The following is a 26,086-nucleotide window of genomic DNA, read 5'->3' as shown; positions in this document are numbered from 1 at the left end:
AATTAAAATTAATTTCATTTTGAATGTATTGGAGGAATTAGTGTACATTGTTTAACATAACTAAAAGTATCATTATGGGAGTGACAACAAAGCCAAGGTTACAGAAGGTAATAACCTTTGGGGTAGCTCTCAACTCTCCATGGAGTTCTGCAGTGTTATGGTCTCTAGAATAACCAGAAAAGTCTCAAGTGAGGAAGAGGACAAACAAACAAGGCTCTAGCACTTACTCACCTAACCCTGTACCATTTAAACCAGTCTGACTCAACTTTTACCTGACCTGCAACAGGGAGACATCCAATGACAATGCACTGTTCTATTCTGGGCATTAACAGATTTCATTGGAAAAATGGTTATGAAGTTAAAAAAAAAAATTGAAAACCATTCTTCTATAAGAACTGTGCAAATTTACAAGAAAAAAACAAACAACCCCATCAAAAAGTGGGCGAAGGACATGAACAGGCACTTCTCAAAAGAAGACATTTATGCAGCCAAAAAACACATGAAAAAATGCTCATCATCACTGGCCATCAGAGAAATGCAAATCAAAACCACTATGAGATATCATCTCACAACAGTTAGAATGGCAATCATTCAAAAGTCAGGAAACAACAGCTGCTGGAGAGGATGTGGAGAAATAGGAACACTTTTACACTGTTGGTGGGACTGTAAACTAGTTCAACCATTGTGGAAGTCAGTGTGGCGATTCCTCAGGGATCTAGAACTAGAAATACCATTTGACCCAGCCATCCCATTACTGGGTATATACCCAAATGACTATAAATCATGCTGCTATAAAGACACATGCACACGTATGTTTATTGCGGCATTATTCACAATAGCAAAGACTTGGAACCAACCCAAATGTCCAACAATGATAGACTGGATTAAGAAAATGTGGCACATATACACCATGGAATACTATGCAGCCATAAAAAATGAAGAGTTCATATCCTTTGTAGGGACATGGATGAAATTGGAAACCATCATTCTCAGTAAACTATCGCAAGAACAAAAAACCAAACACCGCATATTCTCACTCATAGGTGGGAATTGAACAATGAGATCACATGGACACAGGAAGGGGAATATCATACTCTGGGGACTGTGGTGGGGAGGGGGGAGGGGGGAGGGATAGCATTGGGAGATATACATAATGCTAGATGACGAGTTAGTGGGTGCAGCGCACCAACATGGCACATGTATACATATGTAACTAACCTGCACATTGTGCACATGTACCCTAAAACTTAAAGTATAATAAAAAAAAAAAAAAAAAAAAAGAACTGTGCATTTTAGTTGAGAGTCATAGGCCTTATTCTTTAATATTGTAACCATTTTGATATTATTATTTGAAAAGGTTGAAGAAAGAATCTAGAGGGTACCAAGTGTTGAAATCATAGAAATAATTGTACAGAGGCTAGTGGGTGTTGAATAGGAGAGTAAATGCCATCAGTCAGATTTTGGTACTGATTATTAAACTTCCACAGAAAGTGCTCAGGGCTAATAATTTACAGCTTGGATTTATACCACAACTCCCAAAGAATGCAATATATTTGCACATGGCTGATTGTAGATGTTTATTAGCTTTTCTGGGAATTAAATAGAATTGTGTTAAATGACCTGCTCTCAAATCAGGAGACAGCATATTTGAGTTGGAATAGGAAGGCAGTTCAGGTGGCCCCTAAGTATAGCTGGGCATTGATACTATCTTGCCCTAGGCCATTATTCAGTCTTCCATTCTCTGGATGATTCTTTTACACTGTTATCTCTCTGAAAACACCCAATGCCTCTTCTCTCAGCCTTATCCTCAGTTGATAAATTTATGTATTGTTTAAGAAAATAGAAACAATCAGCAGAGAGCTTCCAGTTGTTCCCAGCACATCTATTAATAGCAACTCACATCTCTATCTTGTATGCCTTCTTTCTTTCCTCCCGTTACCATACAAGAATGTTCCTCCTCTTCTTAAGGCTTATACCCCCAATTGAGTCCTACATCTCATCTTCTCCAGTCTACCCAATCATTTAGCTCCAGAAATTTCCACCCTTTATGTCATACTTCATGTTTCTTATTCTCTAAAGTATTCAATCGTTTGTATTAGCATATAAACATATTATAGTATCTCCCATCTTAAAAAATAAAGAGGCTTCCTTGAACCACTACATTCTTCCTCCTGGCTACCACCTAATTACCATTCTTTATAGCAAAACTCTTTTAAAAACTTCTCTATAGTCTCCGGCCTTTGTTTTTCTCCAACTATTTTTTAAACCCACTCCAAGAAAGCTTACACCCCAACTGCTGCACTATAACTTGTGCCATGACCACCAGTAACCAACACACTACCAAATCAATGTCCAATCCTCAGTCTTCATTTTACTTCACATATCCACACACTCAACTCCCTTAATCATGCCCTTATTCTTTAACCAATTTCTTTATTTCCAAGATACTACTCTCTCTAGGTTCTCTTTCTATTCACTGCCTTTCCTTCTTAGGCTAGTTCCTGTTTACCTCCCTCACCTTTTAAATGGAGTGACACTCATCACTCAGACATCTTCTCTATGTTCAATTCTTAAGCAAACTTATACATGTCATCTATATGCAAACCATTCTCAGATTTGCATCTCCAGCCTGGACCTCTCACCTCACCCCAGATTCATATATCCAACTGCCTACTCAGCATTTCTACTTGCTTATCTCATACATGTCTCAGACTCAATGTGTCCTCGACCAAAACCACTTCATTCTACCCCAAAAACCTGCTTCTTCCACAGTCTCAATAAGTTAACTGGACATCTTTCCAGTTATTCAAGACAAAAATTTTGAATCGTCTTTGACTCTGCTCTTTATCTCATTCCCTGCATCCAATTCATCAGTAAATTCTGTAAGCTCTACCTTTAAAATTACTTCTAACTCATTCCACCATTATCTCTTCTCTGGATTAAAGCAGTTTCTGATATTTTCCCCACACTCCCTTGTTTATTTTTCCCATAAGAGTTACTATTAAATCATGGCAAGTCATTGCTCAAAACCTGCTTTAGAAGCTTCCCATCCTTCTCAGATAAAAGTTAAAGTCCTTGCAATGACCATAGGACTCTACATGGCTTGGCCTCATGGTCTCTGCGACCCCATCTCCAATTTCATGGTTCTATTCCTTTTGTGCTGGCCAAGCTACCTTAGACACAACAAACACGTGCCTGCTTCATGCCTTCTGTATATGCTTTTCCTCTATCTCAAAAGCTATTTCAAGAAAGAAATTTTTTTTCTGGTTTCTGTTCAAAAGACATCTTATCAGAGAGGCCCTTCCTAACTATCCTGCATAAAATAACATACTCTCCATGACTCTTGTCTCCCTTCACTCCATGTATCTCCCTTACCCTGTTTTGTGTTCATCATGCTGACCATCTCACATATATTAATTGCTTTGTAGGTACGTTATTAGCTTTTCCTCCATTAGAATAAGTTCCACAGAGACAAATACTTTAGTTGATTCACTCTTGTGTTCTAGCTTGGCATCTAGCCAATACTTTTAGAAAATATGAAAGCCCACAAGCAAGACTCCTGATTTCAAACAGAATGTTCAGTATGAAAGCTGATAACAGTCAAAACTGACCTTTTATCATGCATTTTGTTATGCCCAAGATTGAAACTAAGGGAGATAATGAAAATTGGGTCAGACAGTAATGCAGGCAAACCTAACCTCTAAAAGGCATAACCGAAAATGTCCAGTCATGTAAACCAGATGCTTGGCACACACTTTAAGGCTCAGTCTAAAACCAGTTACTAAGATGAATGAGGAAAAACAGACACACAAACAAAAACAACAAGCAAACAAAAATATCTCTCTCCTTCCCTTCAGAAACAGTTCTTAAAGTGAGAAGACAGGAGAGATAGAAAGTGAAATAATTTAAAATGCACTAGCTTTTATCTTCGTTATATAACACCTCTGTAAGTCTGATTTATATCTTATAATTTCAAATTCAGCACACCATGTTACAATAAACAACCCTGAACCTAGATATTGTAGGCCCATCTATACTGAATTTCCTTAATAATTGTGAAGAGAAATGCATTAGTAAAAGCATTCAAAGAAAAATGTAGCAAAACTTGCCCTCTACCAAAGGACATTTGTTTTCATACTTGTAGCAAGGAGATGATCTCTCAACACACACAAACCCAAAGTAGCCTCGTTTGCCTCCAAGCCTGGAACCTTTTCGATGCTTGTATTCACAGCAGGAGCTTAACCTGTTCACCTGCATCCCATTCAGGAAAAAGGTGAGACTGAAGGGGAAACCATGATGCCTTTTGGAAATAAACTGAAAGGTCTCTGGAATTAAAATAGAAATACATTAGTGAAAGCAACTGACTTCGGACTAACATCTGTTAAATCATGTTTTTCTATTAGATAAACACAATATTATGATCTAGATCAGGGGTGTCCAATCTGTTGGCTTCCCTGGTCCACACTGGAAGAAGAAGAATTGTCTTGGGTCACATATAAAATACACGAACACAAACAATAACTGATGAGCTAAAAACAAAAAAAAAAGTTCTTGTATAAATCTCATAATGTTTGAAGAAACTTTTCAAATTTGTGTAGGGCCACATTCAAAGTTGCATGCAGCCTGTGGCCCACAGATTGGACAAGCTAGATCTAGATCATCTTTTAATTTGAGGACAATTTTTAGTGATAAAATTGCATTTGATTACTTTTATTTGTAATAAATACTCCAAGTTTTTATAAAAATTCTTTGATTTGTAATAAAATAATAATACCTAAGGTTACATGAGCACTTACTGTGGCAGGCATTATGCCTTATTATCTTGTTATTTTTCAATCATGTGAAGTGGGAATTTTTCTATTACTAGATTCTAGGTCAAGAAATTAAGACTTAGAAGAGTTCAGTAATTTACTCAAGATCATACAGTGAGTTGGGGAGTTAGAGTTTGAATCCAAACATCTCTGTAGATTCCATGCCTCTATCTTGCTATGCTATCTATTGATAAAGCAGTTAATAATAAAAGGCTACTGTGAGCTCATTAATACATTTTAAAATGCTTTTATTTTTAGTTGTGACTTTAAATATTCTAAAACATACATGAATGAAGCAGTTATTTCATCTCCAAGCTATACTCAATTCTGTTTGGATTTGAGAACACTTTGTTTTCCCCATCCACCCAAAAGTCCCACCAATAAATTTAGAACCACTGCTTACAATTAATAGTTTTTAATCATTCCAAGTCTTTATAATGTTATTTGCAAAGCCTGCCACCCTATCCCCACAGACGTCCTAAACCCTAAGTCTGGGAAACCTTATTCTCTGCAGAGTGACTCAAAATCCTGTGTCTCATGAATATTTCTTACGTCACTTCCTAAAAAGAAAAAGAAAAGAAAAGAAATAGAGCCTCTCTGGACCCTTCCACATCTGCCAATAATAAAGTTAACAATTTTCACCTCTCTACTATGTACGCATTTCCTATTGTTGCACTTACTACAATAGACTAAGATGTAGCTATACCAGTGGTTTTCAAATTTTAATGGTGTATCAGCATCACCTAGAGGGCTTGTTAAAATACAGATTGCTGGGTTTTACCTCTGTTTCTGATTCAGTACGTCTGTGGTAAGAACCAAGAATTTGCATTTCTAACAAGTTTCAGGTGATGCTGATGCTATTGGTCTAGGGACTGCCTTCTAAGAACTCTAATCTAGACATTAGCTGCTTTACATGTTTGTGAAATCCATAAGAACTGAAGTTGATGCATCTTTTTTCTCCAAAGCCCAGGACAATGGCATAGAAGGCTCCCCCAAAATAATGAGTGAATTATTATTTTTTCAGTTATTTAGAAACACTGTGTGTACCACATTTTTTCCCTAAAAAAAAAAACAAAACTCGGCCGGGCACGGTGGCTTACGCCTGTAATCCCAGAGCACTTTGGGAGGCCGAGGCGGGTGGATCACGGGGTCAGGAGATCGAGACCATCCTGGCTAACACGGTGAAACCCCGTCTCTACTAAAAATACAAAAAAAATTAGCCGGGCGTGGTAGCGGGCACCTGTATTCCCAGCTACTCGGGAGGCTGAGGCAGGAGAATGGCGTGAACCCGGGAGGCGGAGCTTGCAGCGAGCCGAGATCACGCCACTGAACTCCAGCCTGGGAGTCAGAGTGAGACTCCGTCTAAAAAAAAAAAAAAAAACTCTACACTAGATGCAACTCATTCTAAAGAACAGACTTATTAAAAAGGTAATTCAGTCATTTATACCTTGGTATTTCTGATGTAAAATTAAACTAGGAAAGAGAGAGCTGAAAAAGGTTAGAGTCTGGGAAAACTAGGATACAATATTTTAAAAAATCCTTTTGTCTTAATGATAAATGGACTCCTCAGGTGGTGAAAGCAAGTTTGATTGTTTTTGTTATAGAAGCTTGATTCTACATTCCTGTAATATAAACCATTCTGCTGCGGTATCATGCTCCATAACTTCCTAAGTTCCCAGTTCAGGAAGAGAGTGCACTTAAGGAAATGTTGAGAAAGGGCTCAGGAAATCAACCCCTAGAAGTGACTGCCCTTCCATCGGATGCTAACGTAGCTGGAGAGTATGCCCAGATATTACTCCATTTTGTTTTTTCATTGTTTTTCAGACTTCTAGAACAAGAACTGACACCGTTTGCCTTTACTCCTTTGTTACTTATTTTTGTATTTTAAATACAGTGACACCTCCCCATCCTGACTTGATGATTTCTTCATGGAGCAGTGGAAAGAACGTAGTCTAGAAATTAGAAGGTTTTGGTCCATGGCACACGTGAGTATATCTTGGTGAGTCATTTAACTTTGTTGCCTTTCAGAATTTTCACCCATAAAACAGAGATGGGGGTGGGTAGAATGTGCTAGTCTATCCACAACACAGTCTTAAATATTTTAGAATGTAAAATATTAGAAAGCATTATATATGATTATAATTATAATATTTGTACAGTTAATTATTTATTGTTCACTGACAGTTGGTAGCACTGTTTTAGGCACTAAAGAGAAACAAAAATACTGAAAAATATCAAATGTGTTCTCCTGACTCAAAAAGATATCATTAAACAGGAGAGGCAAAATTAATATATCAGTCTTCTGGATTGCGGTCACCAAATCCTCTCTTTCTTAAAATTTCATCTCTGGAGAAGAACTAAAGGCTTAAAACAAACTGAGAAGCATGTATTCATGAAAAATTACTGAACTTTAGGTAATGGGAATCCATGCATTTTTGCCGGGGCTACTCTTATCTCCAACATCTGCTACCGCCTTATCACAGCAGTTCTAATAGGGTAGGCCAGGCCACAAATAACCAGCCGCTTTGCTGTCTGTGGGGGTTGACTTGATTTAGAGTGCAAGGAGAAAAACCTTTGGCCTGTGGTATGACCAGTAATAAGTAGGAATCTCAAAGGCAAGCTAACAGGGAAGGTCAGAGGTTCTATGGGCCTGTGACTGTAGTTTTGGGTTTTTTTGTTTGTTTGTTTTGGTTTTGGTTTTGTTTCTTTGAGAAGGATTCTTGTTCTGTCGCCCAGGCTGGAGTACAGTGATGCAATCTCAGCTCACTGCAACCTCTGCCTCCTGGGTTCAAGCTATTCTCGTGCCTCAGCCTCCCGAGTAGCTGGGATTACAGGCACACAGCACCATGGCCAGCTATATATATATATATATATATATATATATATATATATATATACACACACACACACATATATATATATACACACACATATATACACATATATATATTGTATTTTTAGTAGAGACGGGGTTTCGCCTTGCTGGCCAGGCTGGTCTTGAACTCCTGACCTTAGGCAGTCTGCCCGTCTTGGCCTCCCAAAGTGCTGGGGTTACAGGCATGAGCCACCACAACCAGCCATGACTGTAGTTCTAATAAGGGCAAGCAACAGGCCAGCGGACAACTAAAAATTTAAAAGGAACATAGAAGCAATAAACCAGTCATAGAAGCATTTGATAAGCTCCCTATATATCCCTGGCTAACTGGAAGTGGCATGGAGCAGAGAGGGCTCAACCTCTTCATACATCTCCAGCCTACCAGTAGCTTTCCCTTAGGCACAGAAGAAACACAAGAGAACCTGGTGGAAAATAAAAGTTGGAGCATACTTGAAAATTGCCCACAGTTTGAATGTACCCCTGAACCCACTGTAGTCGGCTGAATTGTGTCCTCCAATAATTCATGGCCACCCAGAACCTCAGAATGTGACCTTGTTTGGACATAGGGTCTTCAAAGATATAATTAGTGAAGGATCAAGATGAGATCATCCTGGATTTAAGTTTGGCCCTCAATCCAATGGCTGATGTCCTTATAAAAAGAGGTGAGGACACACACAGACACACAAGAATAGCATGTGAACACAGAGGCAGAAATTGAAGTGATGGAACCACAGGCCAAGGAAGGCCAGTTGACAGAGTTAAGAAGAATGCTTCTTGGGGCTTTTCAGGGAGTGTGTCCCTGCCAATACCTTCATTTTTGACTTTTGGCCTAGAAACCCACAGGAGAATAAATTCTTGATGTTTTCAGATATACTTTTGGGGACGTTAGCAATGAGGTATAAAAACACAGAGACTACCCCAAGAGTCCAGACTAAAAAATAGCAATATAATATTTTTTAATCTGAGCAAAACATGGCTGGCTCTGCACCAGGATGATGAAGGCTAAATTTCACAGATTTAATTTTGGTAAGTTACTAAAAAAAAAACAACAAAAAACAAACAAAAAAAAAGGAAGGAAAAACCAGAAACAACAATAACCTTTGATAGGGAAAAGTCAGAATCCAGAATTCACAGGAACTTTAAAATAGCACCTAAATATGTAGTTTTCAACAAACAATCAAAAGACATGTTAAAAAAAGGGAAAATATGACATATACCTAGAAATAAAAGCAATCAAAACCACACCTAGGAATCTAATCAAGAGCAACATGTATCTACACAAAAACTTGTGTTTTTATGTTCATAGTCCCAGACTAGTATCAATACAAATGTCCTCTAACTGGGGAATAAATTTTTAAAAATATGGTATATCCATGTAATGGAATATACTCAGCAATATAAAGAGAGAGCCACTACTGATACTACAAATATGCATGACTCTCAAAAACATTACGCTAAGTGAGTGTAAAAAGACAAAAGACTACCCATGGTATGATTGTGTTTATAGGAAATGTCCAGAAAAGAAAATCTGTACAGCCAGAAAGCAGATCAGTGTCTTCCTGGGGCTGTCTATGAGACAGGGACCAACTGTCAAAGAGAACAAGGGAACTTCCTGAAGTGCTGGAGATGTCCTACACCTGGTTTGTGATAATGGCTGCACAACTCTGTACAATTCCAAAAAGAAATTGAATTATACGCTTACAATGAATAAATTTTATGGCATTTAATTCACACCTCAATAAAGCTATTTTTTAAAACTGAAGAAAAAGTCAATGATAAAAGAAAAATAAGAAACAGGTCTGAGTGTGGTGGCTAAAGCCTGTAATCCCAATGCTTTGTGAGGCCAAGGCAGGGAGATTGCTGGAGTCCAGGAGTTTGAGACCAGACTGGGCAACATAGCAAGACCCTATCTCTATAAAAAATATTTAAAAATTAGCTGGGCATGGCTGAGATAGGAAGATCACTTTACCCTAGGAGTTCAAGGCTATAGTGACTATGATTGTGCCACTGCACTCTAGTCTGGGTGAGAGAGAGACTGTCTCTTAAAAAAGAAAAAAATTAAAAACAGTTAATATAAGTCAAAGCACAATGAACTGCTTCAGTTTTGAGTGCTGACTGAAAGCTATTGGGATAAAAAAGAGTAGAAGTCAGTGAGAAAGCTGCACACTGACTTAATCTGAGTCCTAAAAGATGGGTAAGATTTGAATTTGAAAATGAGAAAAGAGAAAGTATTATAGACAAAGGAAATAGCACAAGCAAAGGAAAAATAATAGTGTGTATGGAACAAGTGAAGCAGCTGTATTTGCCACAGCATAATGACGAATGCACAGATAGATGCAACAGGATCCGGTTATGGAAATACAGGAAAATGAGGCAGAAAAGGAAGGGATTCTAAGAAAGCCAGAAAAAAAATGTTACTTTATTTTGCACTTAAAATGAACCCAGGAAGCCATGGTTTGTGTTGTCTGAAAAGATAAACATGGCAAATAAATATGCCTGTGAAGAAATTGTACTCTACAAGTAGCAGGAAATACTCAGTAACTTAATGGGTGTATATAATAAACAATCAGCTTGTGGCTTGAAGTCTAAAATCAAATTGCAAGACATCATGAATTACCTGGGAATAAAGGATGCACTTGCCACCTTTCTAAATAATTAATTTTATTGTTACTTCTAATAAAAAGGCAAGATGAATTAACGAAAGCCAAATCTTAATGAGTTTACTGCTCCAAGCACAATGTTAAATGCTCCCCCTCCAACTTTTGTTAACAGAAATATTTTAAAACCCTATTCACATTTTACTGAATCATGCACAGCTTTGATTTGTAGAAAGGGCAGATTCTTTTCAGTCCAGCTAAATTGCTAAGATTGCTGAACCACAAGTCAACTCTGAGCCACCCAACTTTTCAATTTTGAACAATTACTTTCCTGGCAATCAAGGGCAAGCTGAGACAAAATTATTGCATGGACAGGATTCAATTATTTAAGTCCCCATTCCATGCTATTATTCAAGACTGTCCAATGCCGTAACAAAACGTCCCAGCATCAATATGTATGCAAAATAACACTGACTCAAGTAACACCCTTTCTCCCATAACCTTTGGTTTTTCACTCTCATCACAGAGTGTACATCGTCTACCAGAGAATCATTTAGCTAAGCCTCATTCTTTTTTCATTTGTATCTATCACATTTTCCAGCAAATAGATGTTATATATGCATTTTGTTGAATAAAGTGTGATCTAAAGTCCAGGACAGTTTTCATCACATTAATTCTGACTTTACAGCTAATTTCAGCATTCTCCTAAATCAATAGCTGAAAGTTATACTTTAGAAAAATAAGTGTATGTATCTATGCCACTATCATTAGAGGTTTCATCCCACTTATATCATGAAAATGTAGGAAACTCCATGCTACTCAGTATAGCTCACTGGGGCTGCCTGGAACTGATCAAGGGCCTTGCACCTAGCCAGGGGCTCAGGATTTGCTCTCGACTCTGGTCAGAGTGTTACCTTGGGGAGCCACTCCACCTCTGGAATCATCTCATTTTCCTCAACTACAAAATGAAAGGAATGAACTCTGGAATGCTACAGCAAAATAAACAAGGTAAATTGCATTCCTACCAAATATATAAAATGGAAATGGAAAAAAACAGTTTTTGACATCATTGAGCATCATACTGTGTTTCACTTTAAGTTGAAACTATCAGTTAAGTGTTTACCATTTTTGTGATGCAAAGTTTTACATATGTAATTCCTCAATATGAATTTATAGTCTCTCTTTAAGGACATGAATTTTATTTTAAGTAATAGTCACTGTCTTCAATTAATGAGGGAAATCAGAAAGACTAAAAGTAAAAATTCCATGTTTGTCCCCAATTCTCCCCGTAACTCCTACCAAGATTATCCAAATACATATATTTCTTTTAATTAGTAAAAATGCTACTACTTTTTGGACCCAGTTTCTTAAGCAAGGAAGTAACAATATAACCCTGTAAACACTATTTCTTTTCACTGCTGCTCCCTTGAACTAAATATTGAAGAAAAACATTACAGTATAATTTGCAAAAACCTATATTGCATATAAACATTATCCTATGCTGACAAACGTGGATTTATGATCAAATGAAAGCAAACATGTACTAAAAAGCTATTTAGCCAAATTCTCCACCAAGTTATTTAGGTGTGATTCACCCTGCAGTTTATTGGATTTGTGATTTTATCTCAACATACCTCTAAAGAACAAATTTCCAATCTGGTATTTTTCTCTTAGAATAATGTATGGCATAATTCACTATGGCAAGCCAAATAGTTAACTTGTAATTTCGGGGACACCTTATTCGTGCAACATTTTAATGATCATATATCTCCATCCCAAAATTAATCTGTTACCAGGTTAAATCACTCCAAATCCTTTCTTCCACAATCTGCGAGAGTAATTGCTGCTTCAGTTTCAATCACAGAGCAGTAAATCTAGATTTACTTTTAGGCAGCTGGTTTATAAGTCCCTGGATATGCATAATTTCATAAAGTGATTGAAGTCATTTTGATATTATATCAACAGCAGCTTATCTATAGCATCAACTCCAAGCAATTAAAAAACATTCACATTTTATGTGTACCTTTTTCAAGTAGTTTGCCTTTGTAGACACAAAGGTTTTCCCCACCACAGTGCTGCTGATAAACTTTAATTTCATCCCGGAAGTCAGGATTATCAGAAGATAGGTGCACATTTTTCCCCAAATAGATCATTGTAATAGCTGCATTACTATGTAAGGATGTTTTATGAATCCTTCTTGAATCCTGAAATAAACAAAAAAATGAGGCTTATTAACGAATTACTTTCTAATGAGAGTTCTTACCTGACATTGTAATATGAAGAATAAAGAAGGTTATTTTTAAGTACCTATCAACAAAATCTAAATAAAGTGTCAATTTACAAATGCACAAAAAGTCAAACCCTTTGCAAAATAAATCCTCCTAAATAACTATAACATACATGTTTTGGCTTTGTACTTTTAATGTAAATAATGGGGATTTGGATAGAGTTTGTCATTTTTTACTTTAAGTGCAACTGTGTGGGGAGGTGTGTGGGAGTGTGTTTGTTATATATAGCAAAAATTTCAATGACACCAAGAAGAAACTTTTGGCTCTTTTAGCTGGTTCTCCAATAAAAATCCAAACAAATGAACTAAATAAATATTAGTAACATCATTTTGTTTCAGTTTGAACTGACTTAGAGATTTAGCAATAGTTTTTGTAATTGGCTGCTTTATCTTTACAGCTGAGCACTGACAACACATCCTTCCCTGGGTTTATTCCATCTGAGAGGGAGATGCACATGTATGATTTCTTCTACAGTCATTCTGAAGATCGGTGTCATCAATAATTTGTGCTTGGGACTATCCAGTTTCACAGGGGCATTCAGTTGATTGAAAATCCAATATCAATATTGTTTATAGTATCAAAACAATCTACCAATCAAAGTCTCTAAAATTACTACAAAAACGTATTTGATATCCTATGACATTGCCCAATTTAAATTATTTATAAAATATGCAGTAAATGTGTATGCCAGAAAATCAATGTCCTAGGCATTGACTCCTAATTAATTGTTTGAAATATTTTCATAATAGTGAATGAGCACAGTGTTTGCCTGACCTCTACGAGGAAGAGGAGGAAGTAGAAGCAGAACAAAGGAAAGGAGGAAGAGGCAGAGAAATAAGAAAGGCTGAGAGGGTTGAAAGACTTTAAGGGGGGCTAGTAAGAAAATTGCAGGCCTCTAGAATTGTACACAGGCCAGCCTTTCCTTCTCATCTACTTCACTTTCCTAAAAATCAATTTTAAGCTAGACAAAAAATGTGCAGAGACCAACTTTAAGTGGATCCAAGGCAGTAATTTGAGTTGATTCCATCAAATTATAGATGCATGAGAAGCATGCATTTTCTAAAGAATAACAACGCTGCAACAAACATTTTTGAAGGAACTACTAAAATATTTCCATCTCTAAACTCATCCTCTTCCACTTCAGATAATTTTTTTTTTCCATTTCATTCTATTCTCTGAAGCAAAAGCCAGAGGAAAGAAATCTGATGGAATGAAATTCTGCTAGCAACCATCTGAAAGTATAAATGAGGGAGAAAGTCCAAGATTTAAAAATTCAAGCAAATTTTCTTGCCTGTTGGAAGGAAGAGCTCTCAAATAAAGAGATAATCAAGAGACATATTACAGGGCATCAAGAGCCATGAAAGTAAATCAGCAAACTGGATAATTTCTTGCAGATTAGAAACATCTCCCTGAATCACAGTTGAAGCAAAGGGGATGATGCCAGGTCTGACTCCTACTTGGAAAATCATAATCCCATGTTTCCTCTTGCCTGGGCAACTGTGGAGCTGTGACATGCCTGTGTGCAGCCCACTGCACAATCAGCAGACCTCAGGCAAATCCAGCTCCAAGCTGCACCTAGCACCTTTAATGAAGTGACTGATTAAATAAAAGCATCCCCGTTTTGTTAAGCAATACTTTCTGAAGCAGCATGGATTTAGAGGCAGCCCTGTGAGTTTGTAGGCGATAAGCACTATATAAATACTAGGTAATAGTGGGATTAGAGTCAGGGAAAGACCTGTGTCCTGTGTATGAAATGAGAAACTGGAAGGAGAAACTTTTAAAGAGAAAAATACAGGAAAAGGCAGCCCTTTATCCTTTTCATTTCCTCTTATTCATATTTCTTTCTGCTAAAGCTTATTTCTGATGGTAACATCTCTTTTCTCTTGGGTCTCATTATTTCATTCTCTTTTTAAAAAATATTCCCTAATTATTGCAACCAGGTAAATTTTTTCTGAGTTCTAACAGAAGGCCCAAGTGACAGCTCGTGATTAAATATACGCACTAGGAAACAAACAGTAGTTTCTTTCAATTGACTGAACTGCCTCTATACTTACCATCTTGCAAAGATATAATGACCAGAGACAAATGAAACTTTAATAAGGTTTGTTGGCCCTTTCTGCTATCCTCAAGTAAGTATCAAAACCTTCCATGAAAATTCAGTTCCATTTGAAGAACAGGAACAAGGCCTCATGCCCCTGCATAACTAAAGCTCTTCTTTCTGACTTCCTTCACCAGTTGCTTATGACTTTCCTTCTCATTTCTTTTCAGATTTCTCAGGCAAGTACAACTGAGCTGATAAATAAACAGCAAGCCCATTGAGTGGTTAACCCATCAGTCATTATATATTTGCAACATTTTGCATTCAATTGATATACTAAGTTTTCACTGAAATCTCTTTTATCCATGCCCACACAAACAGTATAGTGTCAAAGGGCCTGTTCTTGTTGGTAGTGTTGGGCAATAACTCCTCTCCATCTTCTTCACGAAGCCCTGGTGAATTCTGGACATCAAGTAGGGTGACCATGAAATTTGTCATCCAAACTTGGACACACAGTGAAAGAAGTGTTACTAAAAATTAGGAAATGGGGGGAAAGGGGCAGAATTTTGAACTATTCCAGGAAAACTGAGAAGTATGGTCACCCTACAAATTAGTCTCCCCACTTCTAGTCTGATATCCCTCAAAATCTCCCTCCTGTTGGAAATCAGAGTGATCTATTGTTATTAAACAGATCATGTGACTCTCCTGCTTAAAGCCCTCCAGTGATTCCCATTATCCATGGGATAAGTTCCAACATTCCCCAGGCAACATAAAATGTGTTATATTTTCTAATACCTACTATCTCCCAGTGATTGCAATTTCTCATGCTACATTTAAATGTCTGGCAACTGAACTGATTGTAGTGGCCCAAACACTATCAACTACTTTTAATCTCCAGGCCTCTACAATTTTATGAGTCACATGATATTGGAACTATTCCCTTGTATTATCTCTCTCTCAGTAGATAAGGATGACGTCCTAGTGATCTTCATGCCCCCAGTAACTTGCCAGTGCTGATGCTTAGTAAGGACCTAATTAACATTGATCCAACTGGACACAGACATGGAACAATTAGGCATTCCATATTCTGTCCTTTCCATATTCTGATAAAGCTACAGTAGGTTGGTTCTACCCTATATAGGAAGCTTGCTACATTTATAGAAACTCAATAGTTACCAGAACAGGAAAACTGATTCACAGTGTCTTGTTAAACCAAACACCAATTTTGGTTACTATTCCTTGATAAAGATTGATACAAAACCAGCCTGACCATAAAGAGTGGCAATCCCCATGTTGATGCTGGTGGCCCTAGAGAGAGAAAGTCTGACACAAGCCAGAGTAAGAGTGTTCATATCCCAAAGACTTAGGAAGCAGCTGGTTGTATGAAAACCTCACAGCACTACATTACACATGCTCTTCCCTTTCTCTTCTCTTTCTCTCTGGTTTTGCCTCCCACTTTGCTTTTAGTATAGTTTCTCTTTTCTTTTTCTTTTGGGCCATTTTTCTTACTACTATGTAAACTTTACCTCATGCTTATTCCTAATGTGCCCAGAAGCACCTCAATGCTTACAGAGGCATCAGAGCTCTAGATTTTTCAGGATCTATCTCACCTGTTCCTTCCCACAGAAATGATAATAAGGGTTCCTGCTCACATTTCCTTCCCCACTCCCTCTGCTTCCTAACCTACTCTGGTGCTTCCTTGTGTGGCTCTGCATGGTGTGGTGTAAGAGTTATTATTAACATTATTGAAGATAGGGTCTTGCTGTGTTGCCTAGGCTGGAGTGCAGTGGTGCAATCACAGTGGTGCAATCACTACAGCCTTAAACTCCTGGGCCCAAGCCAACCTCCTGCCTCAGCCTCCTTAATAGCTGGGATTACAGGTGCTAGAGATTGGGTCTTGTTATGTTGGCCAGTCTGGTGTCAAACTCCCGACCTCAAGCGATCCTCTTGCCTCAGCCTTTCAAGTCACTAGGATTACAGATGTGAGCCACTGCACCTGATCTTGTGATGGTTAATTTTACCTATTAATTTAGCTGGACTCCAATGCCCAGATTGGTAAACATTATTCTGGATGGATCCCTGACCAATGCATGTGGTGTGTCCCCTCCTCTTGGGAACTGTGAGTAACAATCTATCTTTTTGATGGCAATTGTCTCTTAATCTGTAAGTCTCACCATACCTGAATAATTTTTAAAAACCCACATTTTAAAATAGCCATGCAGAACAATATACCTACTTTCATTAAGAAAGGGCCAACTAGTGAAGGTTTCAAGCAGTAGAGGAGCATGTTGAGAGTCTTTCCATAAAGTTTAATTTAGCACCATTATGTAGAATCTAATAAAACCGAGATGAATTTTGCTTATTCCTTTTTCCCCTTTCTGCTTTTCAATCTCAGTTCCCTGGTTCTATCTGCTAACTTCCTACTGATCATTCAAAGCCCATTTCAAATGCCACCTTCTCTAGGAGGCATTCTCTAATCTCCTCGGTCAAAACTAATATTTCTTTCCTCTATGTTTCTATTGTGCTTTATTTATATCACAATTATAGGACTCATCACAATATATCATGGTTAATTGTGTGTGTATATATATATATATATCTGTCTCTCTTGCTAGACTGCAGTCTTTCTGAGAGAAACAGTTTAGTCTTACCCATCTTGGTAACCTCAGGACCTAGCATATCATTTGCCATTATCAACAAAAACTGGACTGAGCTATATTCTCATTTAGAGGCAGGACAAGTATATAGATGATTGCAATAGTTCCATTAAGAGATTAGTTAGCAAGCCCCTGAACTAGAGATGTAGCAGTAAGGATGAAAAAGGATTATCAGGTACATGAGCCACTGTTCAGGTGGCATCTAGAGCTGTGCCATCCAGGACAGCAGCCATTTCCCCCATTTGGATTCTGGGCATTTGAAAGGTAGCTCATTTGCTGTAAGTATAAAATATTCATTGAATATCAAAGACATAGTATAAGAAAATAAATCATACTTAATTAAAATTTTTCATATTGATTACATGTGGAAATGATATTTTAGATATACTTGATTAAATAAAATATATTAAAATCTTAAAATTTATTTCATGTTTCTCTTTATCTTTTTAAATTGACTATTAGAAAATTTTAGAATTGCATATGTGGCTTGCCTTCTATTTCTATTGGACATCTCTGATCTAGAGAACTTAGCAACTAGCTTGATGTGCAATGCACAAGGAAGAAGAAATTATAGATTTTGAGGCCAAATTACAGGACAAAAGTTTGTGCTTTAAAATAAATAAGGCAACTGAATGGAGAAACTGGCTTAAGTTATAACCATGTTGAATTTGAGGAGCAGTAGGACCTATCAATTGGGCATCTGTAATTGCACAGGGCTTATTTGGTACCTAGGAGGTAGATAGGGGGCTTTCATGGAAAAGTCTCAAACTAGTGTCATAAACTTTTTGCCCTCTCTTTCAAAAAATGTATAAAAAATAAAATCAAACTTTGTTATTGGTTTCTAAAATAGATAAACATAACCATTAAGTAGGTTCTTATTTGGAAGCCTGTACTTTCACTTTTATAAAAGCTATATATGAAACTTTCCACATTTTCAGCAGGCTGCTGTATAGAGTAGGTGACTGGTAAGGTTAGACCACCTCGATCCTGAATGAGAACTCAAAAGTCTGGAGGTGAGTGAGGTAAACCTTAGTGCAAAATGTAACTAGCCTCATGGATTCTGTAAATGCAGTATAAAGCTCTGAAGGTGCTAGAACAAAACAGGACAAAGCAACAGAGTCCAGAGACAACTTGCTGGACTGTGAGTCGTACCACACCTTGCCATTTGGCTCTACTGATCATCCCCAGAGACATGAATCACAGAAGCCAGAGACCATGTTGTTCTACACATTCATAGAGGAGCAGGTGGTGGATACCAGCAAGCCACATTTCATTGCTTTTTACTCTTTCTTTCCTTTATTTAAGAGCCTTTAAAAGATGCTTTGCTGGATGATAGTCATAAAATGAAAGATGAATTTATGTGTAAATTAGTCACAAGAGCCATCTCCCCTTAAATGAATCTTTTCTATATCTAAATAAACTAAACTCAAGTATTAATGTAAAAGTGTGTGACTCTCCCCACTGAGACAATTTTACTCGATGCCTAAGGATCAGGGCTGGAGTCAACTCCAACAGACATCTAGCATGAAATCATGTGTGAAGATGACTACATCTTGAACAGAAAAACAAGTGTAAAGGCTGAAGCCTATAGGGATGGGTAGATTTATGGATGAAGATGAAAAAGAATCACAAAGGAGTAGGACAAGAGGTAAAAGGAGACCCCGAGGAAGCATGAAAACAGAATGCCATGGAAGGCAAGAGAGGAGAGGTTTAAGGAAGAGTCAATTAATAGCATAAAATTCTACAAAGAAACGTCATGGTAAGTTAAAAAAAAAAAACTAAGATGGTAGAAATAAGTCTAAATATATCACTAAACAAAGTAAATATACTTGGACTAAACTCATTTATTAATAGAACAGAGATTCTCAAATTGAATCAAACACAATCCACCCCTATGTTACATAAACATATTTAAAGCCTAAAGTTTAAAACCAAAGACACCAAAAGACTAAAAGTGAAAGGAATATATATACACATATGCTTATACACACACATACATATGTGTATATATACGGTTGACGCTTGAACAACATGGGTTTGAACCACATGGGTCCACACATATGCAGATTTTTTTCAATAAGTATGTTGGAAAATTCTTTGGAGATTTACAACAATTTGAAAAACTTGAAGACAAACTGTATAGCCTAGAAATATTTTGAAAAATAAGAAAAATGTATGTTATGAATGCATAAAATATATGTAGATGCTAGTCTGTTTTATCATTTACTACCATAAAATACACACAATTCTATTATAAAAAGTTAAGATTTATCAAAACTTACACATACTCTTAACAGACCATGCATGGTGCCATTTACAATCAAGAGAAATGTAAACAAATATAAAGATGCAATATTAAATCATAACTGCATAAAATTAACTGTAGTACATACTGTACTGCTGTAATAATTTCATAGCCACCTTCTGTTGCTATTGTAGTGAGCTCAAGTGTTGTGAGTATCCACTTAAAATGCCATGTGACACTAGTCATGTCCACACGAGCAATTCATCTCTTTGGTAAATCATCTATCAGAGTAAAAAGTAATCTCTCAAAGTTCTTATATATTTTCCATCGTGTTTAGCGTAATACTGTAAACACTGAATAACATCATGGGACTCAACAAAGTTTCACTTGGAGAAACACTCCAGGAAGCAAAGTCATGACATTACAAGAAAAGGTTGAATTGAATTCTCTAGCTGAGGTTGCTCACGGGTGGACGATTCATTTTGTAAAGAGAAGACATAACTTATGGTATTGATAAATACAGTACAGTAGTATAAATGTATTTTCTCTTATTTACAGTTTTCCTAATAACATTTTCTTTTCTCTAACTTTGTAAGAATACAGTATATAATACAAATAGCATACAAAATATGTGTTAATTGAATATTTATGTTATTGGTAAGGCTTCCAGTCAACAGTAGGTTATAAGTAGTTAAGTTTTGGGGGAGTCAAAGTTTATATACAAATTTTCGACTGTGCAGAGAAATGACACCCCTTCCCCCCATGTTATTCAAGTGTCAACTCTCCATATACAGTACACACACACACACAGACACACACACAGACACACACACACTAATCTAAAGAAAATAAGAAGTATTATTAGACAAAATAGATTTTAAGACAAAAAGTAATATGACAAAAAGGATCTCCTCACCAGTAAGATTAAAATAATCTTAAGTCTGAGAGCATATAAGATTTTCTAAACATTTACAAACAGAAGTTGGCATAATTACAAAGACAAATTGACAAATCCATAATTATAGAGAATGGATTTTCATTATAACTCAAGAATTAAGAGACTAAACACATAAAAAGTCTACAAATGTAAAAATATGAGTAACATAATTAACATTTATCTATTGGACATTTATAGAACCTTAATTTCAACATTTAAAGGATATGATTCTTTCCCAAAACTGAACATATATTAGCTCACAAAGCAAGTCTCCACAAATACGACGGAGTTAAAATCATACAGATCAAGAATAAGATGCATTTTTAAAAGTAGTATTCACTGAGCACAAAAGGAGTTCTTAGAATTGAAACATGGCAGGAGAAAAAACTCAGTAGAATGTGTGGAAGATAAAATTGAAAAAAAACCTCTCAGCAAGTAGAACAAAAAGACAAAGAGGTAGAAAGTAGGAGAGAAAAGCTAAGAATCTTAGAGCATCAGTCTAGTAGTTCTAACATTCCCAAAATAGAGATTCCAAAAAGAGAGAAAAAGGTTTTTTTTTTTCTTGGAAAAAAAGAAGAGTAAGTCAGACTGAAGCCCTGTGACTCAGGAGACAGACATGATAAGGTCTGTCAAAGCCAGCATGCCTGACGACACCATGCTGTGCTTCTAACCTGAATGCAGAATCCCAGGGGAAGCTGGCTCAGATGCTTATTTGTGCTTCACTTGTCACGACCCTGGGATGAAGAGGCTGCTGCTCCCTCCTCCATGCCCAGCTACAGAAGCCCATTCTCCTGGTCATTTTCCTGCTGGACATCCAGTGTCTGGCTCACACTAGGACCCCACCAGATACCTTGACACACTCATGACCTGACCACTCTGACTTCCCCAGAAGGGGCTTTTAAAACTGTTTAAAAACCAAACCCAGGCTGTGACCCAAAGATTCTATTCAGCTTGTTTTCTTCCGGAAATAGCGTCCTTTCATTACAATGCTAGGTTTGAGCTTATTTCTGAAGTTTTATGCATATAAGCGATAGAACTCTAAAGAAAAGCAGGGACATAGTTCACAGGGAAGTCAGCATGGTGCTTGCCCTGGAAAAATTAAAGAATGATGGGGCAGGAAAAAGGGGGCTCTTGCATAATATGATAGTAGAGTTCATCGTGAAGGTGTAGTGAGTGCATGGTGCTTGCTTGGTTATTGTTGTTGAACTTGTACATATAGATAAGACTTTATATATTCTTATGGCTTGTGAGACATTTAAACTTGTGTTTTAAAAGAGCATGAACAGGTAGAATGTATCCCAGTAATACATTTTAACACCCGAAAATCAAATCCTGCCCCCCAAGTGTTTCAGAATGATGAGTAAGTCATTGTTTTTGCTAAGTGTGAGCCACATCTTTTGAGAGCATGTTCATTGGCCAGGTAGAAACCAATGCCAGCATGCAGAGTGAAAAATTAAGTTAGTGGATATGGTAGATTCTATTATTGTTCCAAATATTCACTGCCCTTTTCTGTGAGAGACTGATAACTTCCTACTCCATTGAGGTCAGTCTTGGTCAAGGGCTTGCCAAATGGCATTCAAGTGTAAGTGACATGTGCCACTCCTGAGTGGAACCTTAAAAGCATTCTGTGGTTCTGTTGCCCATGAATGAGGCCAACATATTCCAGACTCCTTCATTCTGAGCTGTTCCTCCACTCTGGGTCCTAGAATTACAGCTGACCATAAAATTGTGAGCAAGAATATTGTTGTAAGTTGAGTTGCCTGGGGTTGTTAGACTAAGCTCCAGTAAACTGCTCTATAGAGAACTTACTAATGAAGAAAAGATAAAACAGAAGTCTAAGGTTGCAGCATGTGAGGAAATAATTTGCTCCTTTATCTAAGGCCTGGATATGTTGAGAGACAGAGATGAGTATTAGAGGAAGGCAGCAAATCCAAATTAGAGAGAATGACAGATAGTATGAGCTACCACTGACAGTGAAAGAGTATCTGATCAAAGATGCAGGGCAAGGGTGGGCCTTGGGGATGAGAGAGAAAACATCCTGTCAAAGACAGCAACCAAGGGAGAGAATTGGTAAAAGTAGAGTTGAAAAAAGGAAATTCAAGCAAGCAGGAAGAAGATGGTCCCCATCTTCTGAGAAGGTTAGAGGTAAGGACAGCTGCTGGGAGTGAGATGTGGACATGGGGTGAATAAGGTTACTGAAAGTGAAGTTGGTTTTTAAGAATCTATGTGCATGCTGGCACTTCACTTCTTGATGGTCAGTCAGTGAAATGTTGACCCAGCTTATTTGCCAATCACAAAACTTTCATTTAATTGCTATTGGTTGTATATTTAACATAATAAAAATGAAGAGATATTTTGCCTTCTTACTAGCTTGTATGTGTATAAAGTCCAACAGGCCTTAAAATTGTTTCTTCTATTAGTATTTTGAGGAAATCAGTACAACAAACTGTAATCTCTTAAAAAAATTACTGAAATAATTTATCTATGTATGATACAGTAATTTGCCATAAATTGTTCAAAATAAACTATATTATGCTTTTTAGGTATATCAAGGTTTCTGAATTTTTACAAATTAGATGTTAAGATATTTCTAACAACATGTGACTGAACAGGTGCATTTAAGGAAATAAATGATTTGGAAATACGTATTGGTCAAATTAAATTTGACCACAGAATTGTTAAATCTTTTATTATTAATTGTGCTAAACTCATTATGCAACTGAATTACTCAAGCCTTTGGTTTCAGATACATTCAAGCTTACTTATAAAATTGTATTTCTTTACACACAACATTTTGCATGCAATTTCCTCCAAATTCTTTTACTGCAAACCTGGAAATCTAATAGTGCAATGTAATCTGAGATAAATTAATAAAAGAAAAATTTGTTCCATAATCACCTTGGTCAAAAGAGGTTCTAAGCCATTTGGAGCAGTGGTTGGACGAAATCTTCTCCTTCTCCATGTTTCAGATCTATTTTCTCTTGTGATTTTCCCATTTGGGGGAAGTGGAGGAGGAATAGGCATCATGTAACTGTTAATGTTTGGAAGTTGATATGAATTCATTCTCTGTGAATTGCCTATGGAGTTCCTGAACTTCATCACTGCCTTCTTGCCCTGTAATCATATTTCATCACATAAGAACCAATGAAACAGAATCAGTGACTCAATGTAACCCAAATTTAAAGACAAGCCTAACTGATTGACATTGCATGCAAATACAACTGATATCAATAGACAAACTCAAAACACTCCAGTCTGCTGAAAAATGACACTTTGTAGTATCTGCAGCAAATTAAAAATTCTAACTTTATGTGGTATATTTTTTAACTAACATAAAGTGATGACACTTTTATAGTACTTTTGGGGTTTTTCTTCAACAATCCATTAAACCCAATACAATTAAACAATTTAAGATCAAGAAGTTTGAAGTGTGCTTTAAAGCAGAGCTTTAGTCCAGTTAGCAATAGGAAATTAGGACTTTTTTCATATTCTTATTTCAGGCATCTAGGTATTAGAATATGCAGGGTTTGCAAAGCTGTAAACAAACTGGCATGTACTGTTTAGCATAAATAACTCATGTACTATTTAGAGTAAATTATTACATTTACAGAGGAAAAATTAAAATATTTATCAAAATTTTAAGGTATATATCCTTTGACCTAGAAATTCTAGTGGTAGGAATAAATCCTACACAGATAACTATACAAGTTCACTAATATAAATGTGTATAAGTATACATATACACATGCACACACACACACATATATATGAAGTTAGTTGCACAAAATGTAACATCATATAAGTCCATCAATAGGAAGATGTTTAACTAAAACTTGCTTTGTTCCTATGATAGATCTCACCGGGCTTAAACAAAAATAACATGAATATATTTATCCTGAAATAAAAAGGTTCATATGGTATGACCATAAATTTCTTTTAAATAATTTACGTGTGAATTCTGATTAAAAACAAGAATGACTGAAAAAACTTGAATGTGGGGCTACCTTTAGGGATATCCCTTCATATTGTTTTAGAGTTTAATCAGCATGTACTATTTTAATCATTAAAAAACACTAAAGGTATAGTCAATAATTACATTTGTCAGGTATAAGTGAGTCACTGAATTTTCACAAATTGGTAATTTTTGGGTATCTGAGGTAGTTTCCCAAATTTTAAGGAATATTTAAGTAGGTTTATCTATTTTGCACCAATTTATTTCTATTTCTACAATATAAATTTATATTGTACTTATGTTTATTTTTAAATTTCTAATTAATTTTTGATCAACTTAGTTTGTATTTTAATATGCTTATTGGTGAAAAATTATTTTGTAGAAAGGAAAGTCACTCTCCAAATATCTCTCATTGCTAAATGAGCAAAAGGAACTTATAAATGAAGGGCATGGATAGCCCATATTTTGATTTAAAAAAGCATATGAACCGAAAGAGATTTAAGTGGATATTCACCAAGGAGTTTATAATTGTTAGAATGGTTGATATTGCATTTTGTCATGCTCTAATTTTTCTTTTCCTATATTTTCCATTTTTTCTGTAAAGGAGTACATTTATATTGTAATAAAAAATAAAAATAAGTAAAAAATAATGACAAGAAAATCAATGAATCTAGAACTTTTTGTGTTTAAGGATTTAAAACAAAATTATTTCTGAGTAGGCATCAATCAATTACATGCCTTCTTTGGAAATGGTTTACCAGTTTTTCAAAAAAATTAACATGTTGTTCTTTACCTTGCTTCTTTTAGTTCAACAGCATTTTGGACATCTTTTCATGCCAGTGCAAGTAATAATACTTTTTAAATGTACTTTAATATAACATAACAAGTTAAAACAATACCCTATTACTTAGGTATCTTCCAATTGTTCACTATTGCAAATACAACAGTACAAAATATTCTTGAATCTGTTTCTTTACACATATTCTGTATTCCTAGGATAAATTCCTACATGTTAAAATGCTTGAGCATGTTCATTTAAAATGGTGATAGATATTTCCATATTGCCTTCACAAATACTTGTATTAATTTCTACTTCTACCAATAATATATGAGAAACTCTCATTCTAACATCATTCATTTTCAATCAAGTCATTATTTTTCCTCATTTGCATCTCATCCCGTCTGTTTTTGGCCAAATCACTTTTGCCTAAATTAAAGACTCTCACTCCTGCTACTTAGCAAAGTTCAACCTACTTCTATCTGTTGTACCTTCAAGTACATGTATTTCAACATGTATATACTTTACTCTTTAAAAAAGCAATGAGTTTTTTGAGTGCTCGCTACATACTCAGCAATGTACAGAATATTATTCTTCTTTAGGAGCTTCTTGTCTGATTTTATATTAAATCATTTTCATCATCAATGCCATTGAAAAAAATTACAGATAAGACATAATCACAGTATACTTTGTCTGTGAACATTACACTATAAGCTCCAATAAGTTACTTTTGTCTGTCTTGATGCCTAAAGCAGTACCAAGGCCATCATAAATGCTCAATAAATATTTACTAAATGAAAAGTGAGTTTAGCTAGTTGACATTATTGTGGAATTTATCTCAATCTTGTCAGCACATGACAGCTACCATTAGCTGCCTGTCTTTCAATAATACATACCCCAAAAACTTG

General features: G+C 36.2%; 1 protein-coding gene and 1 long non-coding RNA gene across 4 annotated transcripts in view; one reads left to right on the top strand and one right to left on the bottom strand.

Annotated features, from left to right (window-relative positions):
- Nucleotides 1-17,690, top strand: part of LOC129143972 (uncharacterized) — a 49,672-nt gene extending 31,982 nt beyond the window's left edge. For both annotated transcript variants that reach the window (XR_008547998.1, XR_008547997.1), the window contains exons 2-3: nt 6,706-6,796; nt 12,969-17,690. This is a non-coding gene — a long non-coding RNA (uncharacterized LOC129143972). The remainder of the gene's footprint in view (nt 1-6,705; nt 6,797-12,968) is intronic.
- The window catches only part of ERICH3 (glutamate rich 3), a 106,732-nt gene that overhangs the window by 41,283 nt on the left and 39,363 nt on the right, over nt 1-26,086 (bottom strand). The window contains exons 7-9 of one of the 2 annotated variants that reach the window (XM_513496.8): nt 23,347-23,562; nt 12,307-12,487; nt 4,139-4,325 (exon numbers count right to left, since the gene is read on the bottom strand). In XM_513496.8, coding sequence (XP_513496.3) covers nt 4,139-4,325; nt 12,307-12,487; nt 23,347-23,562 — 584 coding nt within the window. The remainder of the gene's footprint in view (nt 1-4,138; nt 4,326-12,306; nt 12,488-23,346; nt 23,563-26,086) is intronic. The other variant, XM_016920837.4, reaches the window with a different exon arrangement.

This window comes from Pan troglodytes, chromosome 1 (assembly GCF_028858775.2).
Source record: "Pan troglodytes isolate AG18354 chromosome 1, NHGRI_mPanTro3-v2.0_pri, whole genome shotgun sequence".
Lineage (NCBI taxonomy): Eukaryota > Metazoa > Chordata > Mammalia > Primates > Hominidae > Pan > Pan troglodytes.
This window is presented reverse-complemented; position numbering and strand designations above follow the sequence as displayed.